General features: G+C 40.4%; 1 protein-coding gene across 13 annotated transcripts in view; it reads right to left on the bottom strand.

Annotated features, from left to right (window-relative positions):
* Nucleotides 1–21,814, bottom strand: part of LOC140386703 (general transcription factor II-I-like) — a 220,322-nt gene that overhangs the window by 23,795 nt on the left and 174,713 nt on the right. For all 13 annotated transcript variants that reach the window (XM_072469273.1, XM_072469274.1, XM_072469272.1 and 10 more), the window contains 8 exons: nucleotides 21,072–21,130; nucleotides 20,474–20,548; nucleotides 15,424–15,501; nucleotides 14,852–14,953; nucleotides 10,676–10,741; nucleotides 4,953–5,136; nucleotides 3,113–3,162; nucleotides 1,102–1,242 (listed from right to left, as the gene is read on the bottom strand). In XM_072469273.1, coding sequence (XP_072325374.1) covers nucleotides 1,102–1,242; nucleotides 3,113–3,162; nucleotides 4,953–5,136; nucleotides 10,676–10,741; nucleotides 14,852–14,953; nucleotides 15,424–15,501; nucleotides 20,474–20,548; nucleotides 21,072–21,130 — 755 coding nt within the window. The remainder of the gene's footprint in view (nucleotides 1–1,101; nucleotides 1,243–3,112; nucleotides 3,163–4,952; nucleotides 5,137–10,675; nucleotides 10,742–14,851; nucleotides 14,954–15,423; nucleotides 15,502–20,473; nucleotides 20,549–21,071; nucleotides 21,131–21,814) is intronic.

Below are 21,814 nucleotides of genomic sequence, written 5' to 3' on the forward strand. Positions count from 1 at the left end.
GAAATTAAAATTTGTCATCCGCAGATCAGAAGAAGGCTTCCATAGGGTGTGGAAGGCGTTCACCAACTTGTTTCAAGACCTGTTTGTAGCCAGCAACTAGAAGATTGCCAGGGAGAGATTGTATATAAATGCCCGTGAATATGGTGTCAGGGCCATATTGGGGAATGTAAAATATGTATGCCGGTTTGGGGGCGGGGTCACGGCCATAGTTGTTGTTATGAAAATGCTTGCTTGTAAATATACATGATTTTTCCCCCCTGATAATGTATCATTTATTGAATGTAGAATATGAAAACTCAATTTCCAAAGGAAGTTCAGGTTCGGTTCAGAATGTGACCCAGCGCGCACACCATCAGGGTCGCCATTGACCTCCCAGGAGGAAATTTGTATTTCCTGTCACATTTATGTTTATTAAGTGGGGCAGGTTTTTGAAGTTATCAGAAAACTTACTTTGTTTGATAGTTGCCAAACCACGGGGGGGGGGGGGGGGGGGGGAGGAGAGAGAGAGAGCCTGGTCAGGAGTCACGAACATTCTGAGACGTAGGTGTTAAATGGTTTTTTGAGATGCTGCATGTCATGAAAAGTTAAGTTGGCCATTACATTGATCAGCATTGTGCAAGCGTCGAGATGCATTAGAGAACTTCTGCCATTGCTAACTCCAAAATCCTCTGTTACCAAAATGAGTAGCTGGTGTCCAAATCCTCGCCTCAAATATCTTGGGAAACCTTGGTATTCCTAGGACTATACAGTTTCCCTCAAATGTCTACAATAAAAGGATATATCTGCACAGCAAAAGTAATAATTTAATTGGTAAATAAAACGTACCCAGTGGACACTCAGTTAGCACTTAACAGGCATCATCGACTACTTATGTGTATTGAAAAACCCACACTCCTCTAACCTATACTCTGTAGCAGGTGTTGTTGACAACATGCACTGTAAATTGTGCAGAGAATTTGGGACATGTGAATTCGGCAACTATAAATGTCAATATATAATTAATGGCAAAGAAAATAAGCATTCAATCGAAGTAAAGAATTTAGTTATATTTAATTTATTAATATACAGGGCAGAGATGGGGAGGGAGTTACTTCAGTTTACCTGTGGCAGTAGCTGTTGCAGCTATAGCAGTTGCGGCAGTAGCAGTTGCTGTAGTAGCAGTTGCTGCTGTAGGAGTAGTTGTAGTAGTTGTTGGCTTTTTCACCTCTGGGGTTTTCTCTTCCAAGGAAGTTTGCGACCTTGCTATTTTAAAAAAGAAAAAAAGATCACTGAAGATATGCATATAAAATTAACTGCATTTGTACTGATAATGACTCAGGTGGATCCTATAGTCAACTGGAATTTTTGAGAAAACCCAAATCACAGCCAACTAAAAAGCACATCAAGACCAAGGGTTGATCAAAAATATTTTTCTCGTCATGGTAATACCCACAAAGTGTTACAGCTTCCTTTCCAGCAGCACTGGCATCCATCAATTGAATCCTCACCCCGTCCAATGGAAACACAAGATATTTTGTACTCTTCAACAAACCCAAGAAGGTAACCTCTCGGTCTGGAGACAACATGATAATGTATGGTTATTTGAACCACAGGCCATGAAATGAAGTATATGCAGAGGAAATCCCTCAATGAATGTGCTATTCAGAAAGAACAGTGTAAGCAAACTCTTTTGCCAAAACAAAATAAACTCCAATCCACATGACCCCAATGTAATAGGAAGTATTGATGGTATTCATGCCAAATTCCTGAATGTTAATCTGAACCAAAGAGGGGGAAAGCAATAATGGCCTTGGAGATCAGCCGAGAACCACTGACTCAATTTGGAGCTGCGCTTCAGATGTTGTCAAGACACCCGTTTGAATCATGCTAACTGGATTGCAGAAATCGTGGTTTCTCTACAAAAAACGTTACACAGTGGTTAGACAAAAAAAACTACTGAGGAATGGCATGGATATCGGTGACCAGTGAGTTGATTCCAGTTTTCATGTTTTGAAGCTTTAGAAGCCTGCAAAGTAAGCTGCATGCAATAGGCTGGTCCAAGATCCATGCAATGATAGATTGAAAACTCTCAGACTCGAATGAAAACAAGGATTTTTGTTCAGTTTCTTCAGTGGTCTTGGGAGGATCACAGATGGAACCACATTTCTGTTCTCCTAAGAAATTTCTGAAAGGATGGTGGTGTTTTTATCTATTGATTACAGAATCACAGTTGCTATGGTTCAGATGGCGGCCAATTGGACCATTGTGTCTGCACCGGCTCTCCAAACAAACATCATGACTTAGTGCCGTACCCCTGACTTTTCCGTGCCCATTGTTTCTATCAAATAATCATCCAATGTCCTCTTGAATGCCTTGAATCAAACTACCTCCATCACACTTCCAGGTAGTGCATTCTAGACCCTAATCATTTGCAGTGTGAAAAATTATTTCTCATATCACATTTGCTTCTTTTGCAAATCACTTTAAATCTGCGCCCACACATTCTCGATTCTCTTACGAACAGGAATAGTTTCTCCAAAGATAGTCTGTCCAGATCCCTCATGGTCTGCGAGCACCTCTATCAAATCTCCTCTTAGCCTTCTCTCAAAGGAGAACAGTCCCAACTTCTTCAATCTATCCTCATAACTGAAGTTTCTCATCACTGGATCCATTCTTGTAAACCCCTTTTGCACTCTCTCTAATATGTTCACATCCTTCCTACAGTGTGGCACCCAACTGTGCATAATATTCCAGCTGAGGTCTAACTGGTGTCTTGTGTAAATTGCCATAACTTCTCTTGCTCGTTTACTCTATGCCCCATTAATAAAGCCCAGAATACTATATGCTTTACTAATTGCTCTCTCCACCTGTCCTACCACCTTCAATGATCTGAAATGAAATGGAAGTTGCTACAGTCCCAGAGGGCCATAGACTGCTCTTTCTTTTGAAGGGGAGAGAGCTGACTGATGGTGATTTAACCAGAGAATCACCACACCTCAGGTAATGGGCAAGATTGATAAGACAGGGTCTTCGACAATAACCTCAGCAGATACAGGATTTGAACCTATGCTGTTGCCATATAGCCAACTGATATATCCTCTATATATCACTGAAGTAATATTTTAATACTCACTCTGGGGGCGTTTGGAAGCTTCCTGTAATGCAGTCTGAAACAAATCAGGTCTGTTGGAAAATAAAATGAAAGCTTCAATTTTAAAGTCAAAAAGTATGGTACAGTTTTCAGCCAAGAATTTGTCACAAAAATGGTCAATTTGTATGTACTATGAGGTGGCACAGCCTAGCATGGAGACTAGAACACTGAATCTGAAGCAAGACTATAAAAAACTGCTCCTTCCAGGATTCCCTCCCTACTTACCAATCATGGACAGGTTCCTTCCCCTGACCACTGAAATGTCAATGTTACTAATATTTCTATAACTCTCAATTCATCTTTTCAGATATCATTTTTTTTAAAGCAAGCACTTATCCAGTATAAACGGTCTTTTAAGTCACTCATTTATCCCAAGATAAATTATTTGTTTTATTATAAATGATCACAAGCCTGAGATAGAAAACATTTTTATTTGAATCTCTAAATATGATGTCCTCCAGGCCCACATTCTTTGCCCAATTTAGGTAAACGCTTACTTTTAAATTATTTTAAATACGTATGGCACATAAATGCCCCATGCGTTCCTTCATAACTTGTCTCTTAAGATTTTTAATGAGCCTGTCTTCACTTCAGACATATTCCTGAACTGTTTGCCCAAGCCATCTAGTTGTACCATGTAGGTTTGCCTTGTTCCAATTTGTTCTCGGCTTTCCACACAACAAATCTACCTGCTACATAACTGGTTCAAGTCTCTGAAGTAAATCAAACACATGTTATCAGCAAATGTTATGCTACAATAAAATGCATGTTTCACATCATTCAGAAACAGGAATAAAGCTTTCAGCAAGATCAAAATACCAGTACAAATTATGGGGGGGGGGGGGGGGGGGGGGTGTTGGGCCTAATAACAAGACGCTGCAGCAAGGAAAATTACCTGACCAAAATGGCACCTCATGTCATTACTGGACAATGCAGCCCGATTGATTGGCACCTCATCTACAAACATTCACCACCAACACAAAATGGCAGCAGTGTGCACCATCTACAAGATACACTGCAGCACCTCACCAAGGCTTCTTAGGCAGCACCTTCAAAACCCATGACCTCTACCATCTAGAAAGACAAGGGCAGCAGAAACACCATATCATGGAGGTTCCCCTCCAAGCCACACACCATCTTGACTTGGAAATATATCACTGTTCCTTCACTGTCACTGGGTCAAAATCCTGGAACCTCTTCCCTAACACCACTGTGGGTACCTACACCTCAGAGATGGCAGTTCATTACCTCCTTCTCAAGGACAATTGGGGATGGGCAGTAAATGCTGGCCTAGCCAGAGATGGTCATATCCCATGAATGAATTTTTAAAAATATTTTTGGCCTTAAGATCAGTATAACTGAGCTGACCAAAATGGCACCTCATGTCATTACTGGACAAAGCAGCCCGATATGTAGAACCATATGTTAGTCGGTGAGATTAAAAGTTCTTCTTTTTCCTACAAATTTCAGAGGCCTCCACATATGTGCAGACATCTTGGTGTTGCCTCATCATGCACACACTGACACTTGCAAGCTTAAGAGACCATTCAAGCAATTTCAATGTGCAACGTGAGATACTGCATTAACCCAGCACACTAACTGCATTACCAATATTCTAGCTGTTGAACTAGGAGCAACACCAAACCATTGCTTGGGAGTAGCCTGATTATGTCCTGTCAAGAAACAAAGACATCCCTTACATTTGACTGCTGTAGCTATATTTCTTTTCTAATGTTTTATGCCAGTCTACTCCACACATAAATCTACATTATGAAGTCTATTTCATTTCAATTCATCTGGATAATACTAAAAGCATACTTACTTTTTAATTATAAATTTGATCTTGGCTTTTGCCCTGAGAATCTTTTCCAACCTAGGAATTCCAAAGGTTGACGGTCTCCTGAAAGGCACACCATCAGGCAAGCCTTCAATGTAGAAATCATCCGGATGTGATTCGAACAATGCATAAGGTACTCTCACTGGCTCTGAAGTGCCTAATGCTTCACCTGCAACAAATTAGCAAGCTTACAAAATGACCCCTAAAATTCTTTGAACACAAGCAGATGGAGGAAGTTCCACCATCAAAATTGATAAGAGTTGCTGTGGATCATGATACAGTTATGGAAATACTGACTAAAGTTACAAAATAGTTGTTGGGCAGACAAGGTAATTTGATACACAATAACTTTGGGTTTGATACTCAAAATGCTAGTTGCTTCAGTAACTAAAACACTCCAGCGATTCCTTGGTTCGCTTGCTGTAGAGGTCCTGTCAATCAAAGGGCACCTGAAGCCATGATTGCAGTTCCTTTGGGAAGCCTGACACAAGGTACACATCGTGGTAAAACTATATTCACCAGGTCCAGGATATCAATTGCATTCTTTTGTTTTAGAATAAATCTAAAGGCCACTTCATCAATAATGACGATGCTCATTATTGAACCTTGTGAACTCACTGTTAAGTGACATCAGACAAGTGAATCAAATTTCAGGTTATGTAGATACAAACATTTCTAGTTAAATATTTAAACTAATTGGATTCATGACCGAGAGTAACTAACCAGAATCAATTTTTGAGTAGAAGACTAACCATATCTGGATAACATAATACACCACAGCCATGTGAGCAGCTTGTTTATAGAGTTACAGCTGAGCTGAACGCAGTGGACCTGATGCACGCACTCTATCCTGGCTTGAATTAGGGAAGTACTGCTCCCAAAAGGCTAAGACTACGTTTATGTACTGGAACATCCTGCCATTAAGCATACTAAGAGCAACAAAAATAAATGAAATAGGTTATGTGGACTGAAGCAAAAACCATCAATGAGAAATCTTTTTTTTTTTAAATGAACTTAGAGTATCCAATTAAGTTTTTCCAATTAAGGGACAATTTAGCATGGCCAATCCACCTACCCTGCACATCTTTGGGTTGTGGGGATGAGACCCACGCAGACATGGAGAGAATGTGCAAACTCCACATGGACAGTGACCCAGGGCCAGGATCAAACCTGGGACCTAGGGGCCGTGAGGCAGCAGTGCGAACCACTGTGTCACCATGCTGCCCCCAAGAATGAGAAATCTTACAGTCTAATCCTACAACACAATTCCTTTCAAGCACCAAAAAAGTGAACCAATCAAGGGTGGCCACCTGCAAGACTGGTCGGCATAAGGGCAGCAAGATGTGAAGAAAAATCAAAACATTGCTGGCATCGCACTCTTTGGGAAGAGTGGAATTGTGGTAATGTTACTGGACATGTAATCCAGAGGACCAGAGACAGGAGTTAAATCCTATTCATAAATTTGGAGCAAAATGCTATTTTATGATTAACAATAAATAAAGTACTGGATTGGTGTAAAACCCCATCTGATTCATTGATCTCCTTCAGTGGAGGAAATTTGCTGTCTAGACCCACAGAAATGTAGTTCACTCATAACTGCCCTCTGAAATAGCCGAGCAAGCCACTCAGTTTAAGGTCAATTGAGGTTGAGCAACAAAGGTTGGCTTCATTAGCAACACTCATACCTCAAGAACCAATACAAAAGGATTTGGATTTAGGCAAAGGGGGAATTAGAAATTCAATGAGAAACATCAAGGCAATAAACTGTTTTGATGTGGATAAAGAAAAGGAGAGACACAGGAAGGGACAGAGAGTCCAACATTAAGTGTGTCAGCAAATAAAGGCCATATAGGGAACAGTTGTAAAGAAATTAAAGACTCTCATCTAAATGCACACAGCATCTGCAATATCACATATAAACTAGTTAAACAATTAGAAATAAATAGTTTAGATACAATCGTCATTACAGGGACATAAATGTGACCAAGTTTGGGAAATAAATATTCCAGGGTACACCATATTTCAAGAAGATAGGCAGAATGGAAAAGAAGAAAGGGTTAGGCTGGTAGTCAAGGGTAACCAGAGGACAATAGTGAGCCAAGAGCTTGGTTCAGAAGATCAGGAAGTAGAATCAATATGTTAGGAACAGCAAGAATCAGAAAATGTTGGTGGGACTAATATACAAGCCCCCGAACGTACTTAGAAAATAGGAGAAGGCCATTCGGCCACTCGAGCCTGCTCCACCATTTAACTAGATCACGGTTGATCTTCTCCCTCAAATGTCATTTTCCAACACTTTCCCATATCCCCTCGAGAACTTTAACATCTGGAAATCCATTTATCTCAGTCTTGAATATACTCAAATGACAACCTCCACAACCCTCTGGGATAAAGAATTGCAAAGATTCACCAACCACCGAGTGAAGGAATTCCCCCAGTATGATTCTAATCACACGCCTCCCCTACCCCCGCCAGGGGAAACACCTTCCTGCATCAATCCTGCCCTGCAAGAATTTATGCTCCAATGAAGATGACCCCATTCTTCTAAACGTTAAAGAATAGTTATACCATTGAACAGAGCATTAACAAGAAATTACTGGAGCATGTAGCAATGGCAATGTAATAATTGTGGGTGAATTAATCTTCACATAGACTGGACCAATGAAACTGGCAAAGGTGGTATAAAAAAGGAATCCGCAGGATGCTTTTGGGACAATAGTCTAAGGACCCAAAGAGGGATATGGCTATTTTAGATCTAATATTGTGTAATGAGGCAGGATTAATTAATGATCTCATAATAAAAAATCCTCTGGGAACTAGTGATCATAATGCAATTCAATTCAATGTTAAGTTTGAAACGACATGCTCCAATCATAATCACAAAACCTAAACAAAGCCAATCATATAGGTACGAGGGGAGAACTGGCTAGGATTGAGTTAATAGGCTAAAAGCTATGGCGGTAAATAAAGAATGGAAAACATTAAACAATCAGTTCAAAATGTTGAACAAAAATATATTTAATTGAATAACAAAACCTCCAAGATATACATGTGGCTTACTGGGGAGTTTAAGGAGAGTAAAGATAGCAACTTTGGAGATTGGGACTGCTTTAGAAACCAAAGGGCCACCAAAAAGTCGATACAAATTGAAATAAACAAAACTAGTCAACGATGCAAAGTCAGATTGTAAGAGTTTCGTACAAGGATATAGAAATGAAGAGTGTGGCTAAAATAAGCATTGGCTTCTTAGAAACAGAAACAGGGGAAATCATCATCGACAATGAGGGAATTGCAGACACAACCAATATTTTGTGTCTGGCTTCTCAGTAGAAGACACAAGTTACATGCTAAAGAGCCAAAATATAAACAAAGAAATTAATGTAATTAAGATCAGCAGAGAAAACAAATCAAGAGGTTTGAGGGACTAAAATCTGACAAATCCCCAGGATCTGATGGCCTGCATGCTAGGGGCTAGGGTTTTAAAAGAAACAGTTGCAGTGATAGAGGACAGTTATGAATTTCCAAAATTCGTTAAGATTCTGGAATGGTTCCAGCAGATTGGAAATCAGCAAAAATAACACTTATTAACAGGGAACTTATGTAGCATTGGTTATTGGAAAAATGCTGGACGCTGGACTCTATTAAGGAAACCTTAACAATGCACGTAGAAAATCATAATATAATTGAACAAATCAACTTATTTTGCAAAAGGTAAATTGTGTTTTACAGGTTAAGATCATTTTGAGGATGTAACTAGTAAAGTAGTTAAAGGCAAACCTGTAGATGTAGTATACTTGAATTTCCAAAATGCATTGAATAAGGTGCCCTGCAAAAGGTTACTATGCAAGGTAAGGGACCATGGGGGGGGGGGGGGGTTAATATATTAGCATGAACAGAGGCTTGGTTAACAGAAGGAAATAACAAATAGGGATAAACTGGGCATCTTCAAGTTGGAAGGCTATGACTAAAGGAATGCCACAATGCTGTTACCAGAGGAACTTGGGTGTATTCATGCAAAGAACACAGTGAGAATGCATTTACAGCAAGCAAAGAAGGCAACTGGCATGTTGGTCTTTATTGCAAGGTGATTGGAGTAGAAGAATAAAGTTTTGCGACAATTACTTCGGGGTTTGGTGGGACGAAACCTGAAATACTGTATGCAATTTTGGCTTCATGCGCAGCATTTTTCAAATGGCAGGACTTCCAGCCCTGCAACATGAGTCGATGGGGACCACATCCCTGGAAATCACAGGCCCTGCAGTCATTTAATTGGCTGGACACAAGATTTCCATGCCTCCCTTGGGAGGAAGTCCTGCTTCAAAGAGCTGCTAACCAAACAAATTGATCTGCAGCTCTGTAGTTCCAACAGTACCACCTCGAAAGATGTTTACTGCTGGGAAGATGAGCAATCCCACCAGGCCAAGTACCAGAACCCCAAGACCGGGGAGGTAGGAGGTCTTGATGGAAGGCCAGGGTGTTGCCAATTGAGATGGCAAGGGAAAGGAGAACCCAGGGGATTGCCCGATCTTGAAAAGGGGCCAGTGATGAAAGCCATTCCCGTCCATTGCCTGAGCAGGGTGATCTGACGATTTTCTCAGAATTCTTGAATTTCAGGAAGTAGCCCTTAAGCGCCCAAAATTGATAGCCTTCGGCCTCACCTGCACCCCATAAAACTGCAGACATGTCAGGGGTGGATGGGAAGGCCTGTTAATCTGGCAGCAAGGGAGCAAAAATTCTTCCCCAAAATTAAGGACATACTTGCATTGAAGGCATAACAACAAATATTCACTAGATTGATACCTGGGATGACAGGGATGTCCTATGGTGAGAGGCTGAGTAAATTGGGTCTATATTCTCTGGAGTTTAAAAGAATGAGGGATGGTCTCAGTGGAACATACAAGATTTTGAAGGGTAGAGACAGTTTGTTTCCACTGGCCTGGGAATCTAGAACACAAAGGCAGAGTTTTAGGTAAGGAGGCGATCATCTAGGACTGAGGTGAGAATAAATGACTTTGTTTTAGGCGTGTGAATCCTTGAGACTCCTCTAACAGAGTATTGCAGATGCTCGGTCATAAATTATGTTTAAAGCTGGGATAGACAGATTTTTGATCCGTTAAAGAATTAAGGGATATCAGGAACAACCAGCAAAAATCAGCCATGATCATATTTAATCACAGAGCACATCTGACGGGCCAGTTGGTCTACTCCTGTTCATATTGCTTCTGACCTTGGAATGGTTAGTCTCATCAATTAGTAAATGAGGCTAAAGTAGCATCACCACCCTCCTTACTACCGATTGCTCAACACACAGTTAATCTTTCCAAATGTCAGTTGCAGGGCATACCATTATTTCAACTGAAGAAAGAAACCCAACATAAGATGTGGACAAGAATCCTCTACTTCCCTGCTCAGCAGAAGCTCACTTCCAGGTGCCAACTGGCTTTTAGTAATCTAGTATATCACACAGTACAGTGAAAAATGAGCACTCATGTACTTCACAAGATATTTCAGTTAACAAAAATGTTGCTAGGAAATTGAAGATGCCACTAAAATACTACATAGTTGAAATGCATTAATTAGAAGTTATACAATTTTCTACAATACGAAGTAATCTTGGAAAATTACTGTAATATTGATGGTTAAACATATACACAAGACATCTCATTTCAAAAAGTGTACAATTTCTTTCCGGTGAAACAAATACTTACTACATTTTTCATTGAAAAGTGTCTCCACTTGCTGTTTCAACTCAGTAATTTTGGCATTCCACTGTTCTGAAATAACAAAATCACTACGTTAGATTCTACATTTACACATGTATCCATACATCTAGATTTAAAGGCAATTGAACACTGAATCCCTAGATTTTTTCAACACAAAATGTTTTTAAAATGGAAAATGTTTATAGAGTGTAATTTTAAATTAAAGAAATTCAAGAGGTGCCATTTTTATTTATTCAAAAATATTACTTGGTTACCAATATGGAGACTTTGAAGGGTGGAGTGGCTCTAGAATAGTTCTTGGGCTGGTTTGAAATTACAGTCCATGCAATAAGCAATGGGGAACATTCCCCACAATTGTAACTACAATGGTCTATTCAATGGTCCCTATAATGCCAATAAATTTCAAATATTTTTCAAAACAAAGGCATGCAAATTGGAGCTATCTTTTTAGTAGAAGGGGAGTATTTGAAACAAAAGGGATTCAACAACAAATTGTAATTATGTAGCCATTTAGTTCACAAGGGGGATCAGAAAACAGGGTGCTAGAAATGAGGGGCGGGGGGAGGTCAATGGAAATTCACAAATTGCTTTTCCTTTCAAGAAACATTTCTCACCATAACCAGAAGCATCTAAAAAAAGACTGAAAATGAAAATCATATCCATTAGTTGGAGGGGCAGCTGATTTGGAGGGCGGTATTTACTGCTTATACAGTAACAAAAGGTTGAGTGGCATCTAGTTAGCACTTTGTGTGTAACAGAATTATCAAGTGTCAGAGACAGCAGTACACAAGGGGCATGCGGCATGGTGGTGCAGTGATTCGCACTGCTGCCTCTTGGCGCTGAGGACGCAGGTTCGATCACGGCCCTGGGTCACTGTCCGTTTGGAATTTGCACATTCTCCCCATGTGTCTCACCCCACAACTCAAAAGATGTGCAGGATAGGTGGATTGGCCATGCTAAATTGCCCCTTAATTGGGGAAACAAAAATAATTGGGTACTCTAATTTTTTTTTTTAAGAATTGACAGCTGTACACAAACAATCAGAGGAACAAAACATTGCAGATTTGAACATGCAAGATAGGAAAAATTAATATTGCAGCAAATTTAGACAAACTGGATCTATATTTCCTTCTACGTTCAGATAAGACATGGTGTAATATCTTATCTCTGCCTCAGTCCATTTGCTGCTAAAGCCATTTTCTGTCCATTTGGCACCTTCAGATTTACACTGAATAAACAGTGTGGCCCAATCATTCCATGCCAATATCGATACTCCATTCAAGCTTCTTCCCACTCTAACACTATCCTGACCATTTTCCATTTTCTTTCTAGACTTAACTATCCCAAAGATCACCTAGCCAGCCACCCATTTTCCACCCTACAAAGCTTGGGCTCCTTAAAACTCTGCTGTCTGCATCCTAACTTGTACCGCTCACTGTCCCCATGCTTGATAATTACAATGTCTTCCAGACTGCCAGCATCTCAATTTAAAAATTCTCATGCTGGTTTTAAAATTCCTCCATAGCCTCACCTTCTCCTCATCTGTAACCTCTTCAGCACTAGACCCTTCAATATTTCTATGTTTCTCCACAATTCTGGCCTTTTGCATGTCTCCGATTTTATTTATTTAACCATTGGTGATTACCCCTTCAGCTGCATAGGGCCCAAGCTCACCAATTCCCTCCCTAAATCAATCAGACTCTCCACATCCTTGCGATGCTCCTTAAAATTTATATTTTGACCAAGCTTTTGGTCATCTGTTGTAATATCTCATGTGTCAAATTTTGTTTGATGATGCTTCTGTAAAACACTTTATATGTAAAGGATGCTATATAATGCAAGTTGTAGACTTGAAAGCAGGTACGCTGTCGTAAGCTAGGCTCATCCTGACTAAATAACTCCAGTTGGGAAACAGTCTACGAACAATTAGCACCACAGTTTTCATGATAAAATAAATAAAATTGAGTTTTAAATTGCACAATATTTCACGTTTTATTTTAGGAATCAAAACGATTTTCTCCATTTTCCATGAAAACCACTAAATCAGTGGCCTTGGTTTCAATATTTCCCATGTAACAAAAATATATATTGGTCACTTTACCATTGTAATTACGCAAGTTTCCCCTTGCACAATTTTTCACATTTGTTGGTGTACTATTAGCAGGTGTCTGACATCGGTTTTATTACATGTCTTGCAAATTAATGGAAGAGAGATGGATTAAAGAAGCAAAAGTAACAAGGCTTTTTCACATAGTGACTGATTAATGTCTGAAATTTACTGCCTAACAGCGTGGTGTAGGCAGTTTCAATTGATGCACTCAAAAAGGAATTATCGTTATTTGAAAAGGAAATTGCGGCAGGGGTACCGGGAGAAGGCAGGGGAATAACACTAGGCACATTATTATTTGGTGAGCCGGTGCAGACACAATGGGCCAAATGGCCTCCTTCTGCATTGTAACAATTGTGATTTTGTGAAGATAATTATATCGTAGTCATAATTTATGGGCTGGAAATAAATATCCAATAGAAAACAACATGTAATTTTCACCAAAATAGCAACTAGGCTTGCAAAGTTTCATTAAAGCTCTTTGAATGGATACAGTAATGACTTAAAATTAGTCACATATTATAATCATTGTAATAGTTCTGAAATACAAAAACATCGACTGTCAAGCATTTCAATCTACTGTGATGGGAGATGGTATTACACTTAACATTTTGGGGGTTCATTGTGTTATTGTGCAGGGTGCGCGCGTGTGTGTGTGCGCGCACGCACGCACAAGTTTAGGGCATCAAAGGAGTATAGATATTAATGGCAGGCATTTCAAATAAGAGGGCCAGGTTCAATTTTCTACAAGCAAACTGTAGGTAGACATTTGCATTAGGAGATATAAAAGGTTATGTAAATAAATACATCAAGGTTATTAAATTTTATTCGACCTGAAAGTGTGAGTAATAGGGAGAAAAAAGATTTTTATATTCTGGGTAGTTAAGTTTAGAAGAGGGGCTCAGGACAATGAAATCAAAAGATGAAAAGTAAAAAGGTACTTAAAGAGATATATTGAGAGCTATTCTTGGTAGTGGCCATGTGAGATCTCCTAGGTCATTGCTCTGTATTGGGATAAAGAGCTGAAACAGCTTTGCAGCCAAGCCAGAGAAGTGTCATTTTTTTCAGAAAGCAGTTTTAAATCAGCTACCCAGTTAAGTCATAAACGTCTTGGGGCTGCAAAAACAGCCTGGGGTCTTAAGTTCCACAGCAGAGTGGAAGTGAGGAGTGGGATATGGTGTGGTATGCCTCACTAAAGTGATAGTAGCTTTGCCTGGAGGGTAATATTACTGTAATTTCTATAGTTAAACATAAGGTTTGCAGCCGAAAAAGGGATATTTATTTGAGTTTAAGCAAGTAGGAAGTCTTTTGGGGGGGGAATATTCTGTAAGATTACTTTTAGCTGTTTAAATGTAATCTTGTGTGTTTACGTTTTCTTTTGTTTATAAATATTTTAATCTAATATTTAAAATCTCCGAACATGTTACTGGAATTTGTGACTTCTGACCGATCCTCTTGTGGTCAAAATACAAAAGAGAGTGTAATACATTTGTCGAGTTTCCCTTTGGGATTTGGTATGCCCGGCAATCACCATCTGCTCAACGTAACAATATGTACAAAAAATTACCAAAAATTTCCAACGTTCCCCATTACGCAAAATGAGCTTTTTTATGTTGTAGTATCTTCATTCTGTGGGGACAGAAGTGGGGCAGCTGACTCAACCTGTTGCCAAAACCTTTTCTACAGTCCCAATTAGGTAGATCACTTCACTGTCCAGATCATCTGCTTGTTTATAAATGTTTTGTTTCTTCCAGTTAGGGGCTGGTTTAGCACAGGGCTAAATCGCTGGCTTTTAAAGCAGACCAAGGCAGGCCAGCAGCACGGTTCAATTCCCATACCAGCTTCCCCGAACAGGCGCCGGAATGTGGCGTCTAGGGGCTTTTCACAGTAACTTCATTTGAAGCCTACTTGTGACAATAAGCGATTTTCATTTCATTAGCACAAATCTATTATTCAAAACTGTAACAAGACTCTGAATAATCCATAACTACAACTATATGTCCTGATTCCAAAGTATCTGAATGATATTCAATCCGCTTAACTACATTTCTTACCAAAAGAGAATTCCCTGCCTCTTTGTTTGAATGTAGCATTTGAATCATTGGCTTGTGTGACATTTACAACTGTCTTGACTGGTGGCAGCGTTTCATCAGAAGCTGCCAATAAAAACATACAATAATTCAGTGTTTTCCGTGCAATGACTACAAAATAGTTGTCAATTGTTCAAAACAATTAATTTTCAAAAACTGTGGAACATTCAATTGTTTTCCTGAAGTTGCATTGCAAATCAGCAAAACATTCTTTTAAAAAAAAATGCTAGATTGCATATTGTAAATTGGTCGACCAGGTATATGGCACATGCAGAAAGCTAATGAGCTTGTTTCCAATCCTTCTACAAAATAGAGTGTAGGGCCACACCCAACTTACCCAAATAAAAGAGCGTAAGAGGCAATGGAAAATTAGCAAAACAATTTTATGAAGGTAGCATCTTTAAAAGCATTTAGTTTAAACTTCCAAACAAAAAGAAGATAGTGTTCTACCAGACGTAGAATGCCAAACCAAAAAACCTCTTCAATGATCAAACCAGAAGGAATAAAAGTTCCACACCGTAGAAACATAAAAATACCTTCAATTGTAACTTCTATCTCTGGGCTACTTGGAGTCGTTGGTACTTGTGGAACTTTTTCTGGTGCAGAACTGGAGTCTAATAAACAGAAACCGGCACATTAGAAATTATTTCAGGAAATATTTGAACACTTACAATATATCCTTTTAGCTCTAACTGCTGTACATTATCTGAGTATGTTAACTGCATATGAATTTGTGCATGGTAAAGGAGAAATTTAAAAAATAGGAATTAATTTGGAGCATAAGAACATAAGAACTAGAAGCAGGAGTAGGCCATCTGGCCCCTCGAGCCTGCTCCACCATTCAATGAGATCATGGCTGATCTTTTGTGGACGCAGCTCCACTTTCCAGCCCGAACACCAGAACCCTTAATTCTTCAAAAAACTATCTATCTTTATCTTAAAAACATTTAATGAAGGAGCCTCTACTGCTTCACTGGGCAAGGAATTCCATAGATTCATAACCCTTTGGGTGAAGAAGTTCCTCCTAAACTCAGTCCTAAATCTACTTCCCCTTATTTTGAGGCTATGCCCCCTAGTTCTGCTTTCACCCGCCAGTGGAAACAACCTGCCCGCATCTATCCTATCTATTCCCTTCATAATTTTATATGTTTCTATAAGATCCCCCCTCATCCTTCTAAATTCCAACGAGTACGGTCCCAGTCTACTCAACCTCTCCTCGCAATCCAACCCCTTCAGTTCTGGGATTAACCTAGTGAATCTCCTCTGCACACCCTCCAGTGCCAGTACGTCCTTTCTCAAGTAAGGAGACCAAAACTGAACACAATACTCCAGGTGTGGCCTCACTAACACCTTATACAATTGCAGCAGAACCTCCCTAGTCTTAAACTCCATCCCTCTAGCAATGAAGGACAAAATTCCATTTGCCTTCTTAATCACCTGTAAACCAACTTTTTGCACCAGCACACCCAGGTCTCTCTGCACAGCAGCATGTTTTAATATTTTATCATTTAAATAATAATCCCTTTTGCTGTTATTCCTACCAAAATGGATAACCTCACATTTGTCAACATTGTATTCCATCTGCCAGACCCTAGCCCATTCACTTAGCCTTATCAAATCCCTCTGCAGACTTCCAGTATCCTCTGCACTTTTTGCTTTACCACTTATCTTAAGTGTCGTCTGCAAACTTGGACACATTGCCCTTGGTCCCCAACTCCAAATCATCTATGTAACAGTTGTGGGCCCAACACTGATCCCCGAGGGACACCACTAGCTACTGATTACCAACCGGAGAAACACCGATTAATCCCCACTCTTTGCTTTCTATTAATTAACCAATCCTCTATCCATGCTACTACTTTCCCCTTAAAGCCATGCATCTTTATCTTATGCAGCAGCCTTTTGTGTGGCACCGTGTCAAAGGGTTCCTGGAAATCCAGATATGCCACATCCATTGGCTCCCCGTTATCTACTGCACTGGTAATGTCCTCAAAAAATTCCACTAAATTAGTTAGGCACGACCTGCCCTTTATGAACCCATGCTGGGTCTGCCCAATGGGACAATTTCCATCCAGATGCCTCGCTATTTCTTCCTTGATGATAGATTCCAGCATTTTCCCTACTACTGAAGTTAAGCTCACTGGCCTATAATTTCCTGTTTTCTGCCTACCTCCTTTTTTAAACAGTGGTGTCACGTTTGCTAATTTCCAATCCGTCGGGACCACCCCAGAGTCTAGTGAATTTTGGTAAATTCTCACTAGTGCATTTGCAATTTCCCTAGCCATCTCTTTTAGCACTCTGGGATGCATTCCATCAGGGCCAGGAGACTTGTCTACCTTTAGCCCCATTAGCTTGCCCATCACTACCTCCTTGGTGATAACAATCCTCTCAAGGTCCTCACCTGCCATAGCCTCATTTCCATCAGTCACTGGCATGTTATTTGTGTCTTCCACTGTGAAGACCGACGCAAAAAACCTGTTCAGTTCCTCAGCCATTTCCTCATCTCCCATTATTAAATCTCCCTTCTCATCCTCTAAAGGACCAATATTTACCTTAGCCACTCTTTTTTGTTTTAGATATTTGTAGAAACTTTTACTATCTGTTTTTATATTCTGAGCAAGTTTACTCTCATAATCTATCTTACTCTTCTTTATAGCTTTTTTAGTAGCTTTCTGTTGCCCCCTAAAGATTTCCCAGTCCTCTAGTCTCCCACTAATCTTTGGTACTTTATTTGCTTTTTCCTTCAATTTGATACTCTCCCTTATTTCCTTAGATAGCAACGGTCGATTTTCCCTCTTTCTACCATCCTTCCTTTTTGTTGGTATAAACCTTTGCTGAGCACTGTGAAAAATCGCTTGGAAAGTTCTCCACTGTTCCTCAACTGTTTCACCATAAAGTCTTTGCTCCCAGTCTACCTTAGCTAGTTCTTCTCTCATCCCATTGTAATCTCCTTTGTTTGAGCACAAAACACTAGTGCTTGATTTTACCTTCTCACCCTCCATCTGTATTTTAAATTCCATCATATTGTGATTGCTCCTTCCGAGAGGATCCCTAACTATGAGATCCTGAATCAATCCTGTCTCATTACACAGGACCAGATCTAGGACCGCTTGTTGCCTCGTAGGTTCCATTACATACTGTTCTAGGAAACTATCGCGGATACATTCTATAAACTCCTCCTCAAGGCTGCCTTGACCAACCTGGTTAAACCAATCGACATGCAGATTAAAATCCCCCATGATAATTGCTGTACCATTTCTACATGCATCAGTTATTTCTTTGTTTATTGCCTGCCCCCCCATAATGTTACTATTTGCTGGCCTATAGACTACTCCTATCAGTGACTTTTTCGCCTTACTATTCCTGATTTCCACCCAAATGGATTCAACCTTATCCTCCATAGCACCGACGTCATCCCTTACTGTTGCCCGGATGTCATCCTTAAATAACAGAGCTACACCACCTCCCTTACCATCCACTCTGTCCTTCCGAATAGTTTGATACCCTCGGATATTTAACTCCCAGTCATGACCATCCTTTAACCATGTTTCAGTAATGGCCACTAAATCATAGTCATTCACGATGATTTGCGCCATCAACTCATTTACCTTATTCCGAATACTACGAGCATTCAGGTAAAGTACACTTATGTTGGCTTTTTTACCTCTGTTCTGAATCTAACACCTCGATCAGTAACCTCTCCTAAGTTATATTTCCTCTTAACCTTTCTCCTAATTTTCCTTGTCGTTAAACCCATATCTTCATGTAACAACCTGCCGCGTCGCTTACCATTAATGTTTTCACTTCCCGTTTTATTTCTTTTAGTATAGCTGGTCCTATTCACTGAGCTCCCCTCAGTCACTGTACCTTGTACATTTTACTATCACCCTTTTTGATTTTTGACTATGGCTTCTCTGCCTTCCACTTTCCCCCTTACTGCCTTTTGTCTCTGTCCCTGTTTTACTACCTTCCAACTTCCTGCATCGGTTCCCATCCCCCTGCCACATTAGTTTAAACTCTCCCCAACAGCTCTGGCAAACACTCTAGGACATCGGTTCCAGTCCTGCCCAGGTGCAGACCGTCCGATTTGTACTGGTCCCACCTCCCCCAGAACCGGTTCCAATGCCCCAGGAATTTGAATCCCTCCCTCTTGCACCATCTCTCGAGCCACGCATTCATCCTATCTATCCTGACATTCCTACTCTGACTAGCTCGTGGCACTGGTAGCAATCCTGAGATTACTACCTTTGAGGTCCTACTTTTTAGTTTAACGCCCAACTCCCTGAATTCAGCTTGTAGGACCTCGTCCCATTTTATACCTATTTCGTTGGTGCCTATGTGCACCACGACAGCTGACTGTTCACCCCCCCCCCAGAATGTCCTGCAGCCGCTCCGAGACATCCTTGACCCTGCACCAGGGAGGCAGCATACCATCCTGGAGTCTCGATTGCGTCCGCAGAACCGCCTGTCTATTCCCCTTACGATTGAGTCCCCTATCGCTATATCCCTGTCATTCTTTTTCCTGCCCAGCTGCGCAGCAGAGCCAGCCACGGTGCCATGAACCTGGCTGCTGCTGCCTTCCCCTGGTGAGTCATCTCCCTCAACAGTATCCAAAGCAGTATATCTGTTTTGCAGGGAGATGACTGCAGAGGACACCTGCACTGCCTTCCTACTCTTGCTCTGTCTTTTGGTCACCCATTTTCTATCTCCCTCAGTACCTTTCACCTGTGGTGTGACCAACTTGCTAAATGTGCTATCCACGACGCCCTCAGCATCGCGTGAGTCCATCCGCAGCTCCAGAGCCGTCAAGCGGTCTAACAGGAGCTGCAACTGGGCACACTTCTTGCACGTGAAGGAGCCAGGGACAGTGGACATGTCCCTGAGCTCCCACATCGCACACGAGGAGCATGACACGGGTCTGGGATCTCCTGCCATGTCTTAAACTTTTGGTTAACTTCAACAATTACAATTTCCCAAAAAATAAATAAATAAACAATGAAGAAATAAATAAATAAATATACCAATGAAAAGAAAAACAAAACAGAAACACTACTTACCAGTCACTTACCAGGGATAAAAAGCACATCCTCCCCACCCAGCTTTGAATTCCCACCTATATTCAAATTCCCAAACTCACTCTTGGTTCTGTCTCACTCTGGCTGTCTCTTCTCTGGCTCACTGGGAGAACTCACTGGAAGTGAGTTTACATGTTGCTCTTTTTAAATTGTCCTGAATTGACTCCCCTCCCCCACCTGCTTTTAGATCAAGGTAGATTTAAGTGACTGACACTTAACTGCCAACCAGTTATGTGAGTGGGTGGGGCAGCCCTTGTTAACCTACACTGCACAATTCTAGCTTAATTTAAATTAATTTAAACTCCTGAAATTTAAAAGGAGCTACCTTACTGATTTGATTCAATTCCCGCCTAGATTCAAATTCCCAAACTCATTCTTGGTTCTGTCTCACTCTGGCTGTGTCTTCTCTGGCTCGCTGGGAGAACTCACTCACTAAATTTCTTATGGTCTAGTCACACATAACTAATTCATGCACATATTAGATAATATCGGAAGAGTATGCTTCTTTCACCTTTAACAGTTCGTGTTAAATTTGTCTCTGGTGGGCGGGATACACGTCTCCTCCCTCTGTTGGTGGGTGGGGTTCCTAAGTGAAATGAATTTGGATAGTCTTAATTCGATTTGAAGTGAAACAAATCCACAGCAAATAACATGCTGTTAGAATTGAAGATAATGCAACACCCCAGGCCATAAGGATGCAAGTATAATATATATATAAATTATATACACAGAAAAGTGACATCTAGCAAAACATTCTTTCAATTAGAGTTTTCTCCAACTATGTGGCAATTGGACACCCTCATTACAAGATTGGCTCTTTCCATTGCAAGATATATATTAGCCCTATTAACACCAATACTGGTCTTTTGCTACAGCTATGGTGGTTAAAAAAAGTCACAGTAATCAACAGTAGGACGAGAGAGAAAAATCTATTGTAGATTGTATTAACAAAAATTCTATACTGAACATGATCATAAATTGCTCTTTGCAAAATATTATATAAATTCTTCATCCACTTAATTTCCATGTGTTAGACATAAAAGTCAAGGAACAATTTCCTTGCCTTGTAGTCTTGGAGGTCTTAATAGAAAAGATATCTAGATTCTTACCATCAGTACATTTTCCTTTTTTCAATCTATCAGGGAGGTGAGGCTCCACGAGTTCTGGCCTAGTTGATAAGCACACAATCAATCAGCATTACAATTTGTTTCAAAAATATATTACTGTATTTACATAGTAGTACCTTTACATAAGAAAACAACTAAAGCTTCTTTTCAGAATTGTAATAAGATGCAAAAATTAGGAGCAGTATGTCATTTGGCCCTCAAGCCAGTTCTGCCATTCCATAGACCATAGCTTATCTGAACTTAACTCTGCTTTCTCGTCAGTCTAACTCCCAGAACCCTAGACTCCCTTATCGAAAAAATCTAATGTTCAATGACTCAGCCTCCACTGATCTCTCGGGAAGAAAATTACACAGACTACCAATTCTCAGAGGAGACCACTAATTGGACAGGAACAATAGCACAGTGGATGGTATTGTTGCTTCACAGTGCTAGAGACCCAGGTTCGATTCCTGGGCTTGCGTCACTGACTGTGCGGAGTATGCACGTTCCCCCCCAGTATCTGTGTGGGTTTCCTCCGGTTTCCTCCCACAAGTCCCGAAAGACGTGCTTGTTAGGTGAATTGGACATTCTGAATTCTACCTCAGTGAATGAACAGGTGCTATAGTGTGGCGACTAGGAATTTTCACAGTAACTTCATTGCAGTGTTAATATAAGCCTACTTGTGACACTAATAAAGATGATTATTTTTCAATTATGTCCCTTAATCTAGACCCTGCCATATCAAG

The sequence above is a fragment of the Scyliorhinus torazame genome, chromosome 12 (genome assembly GCF_047496885.1).
Source record: "Scyliorhinus torazame isolate Kashiwa2021f chromosome 12, sScyTor2.1, whole genome shotgun sequence".
NCBI lineage: Eukaryota > Metazoa > Chordata > Chondrichthyes > Carcharhiniformes > Scyliorhinidae > Scyliorhinus > Scyliorhinus torazame.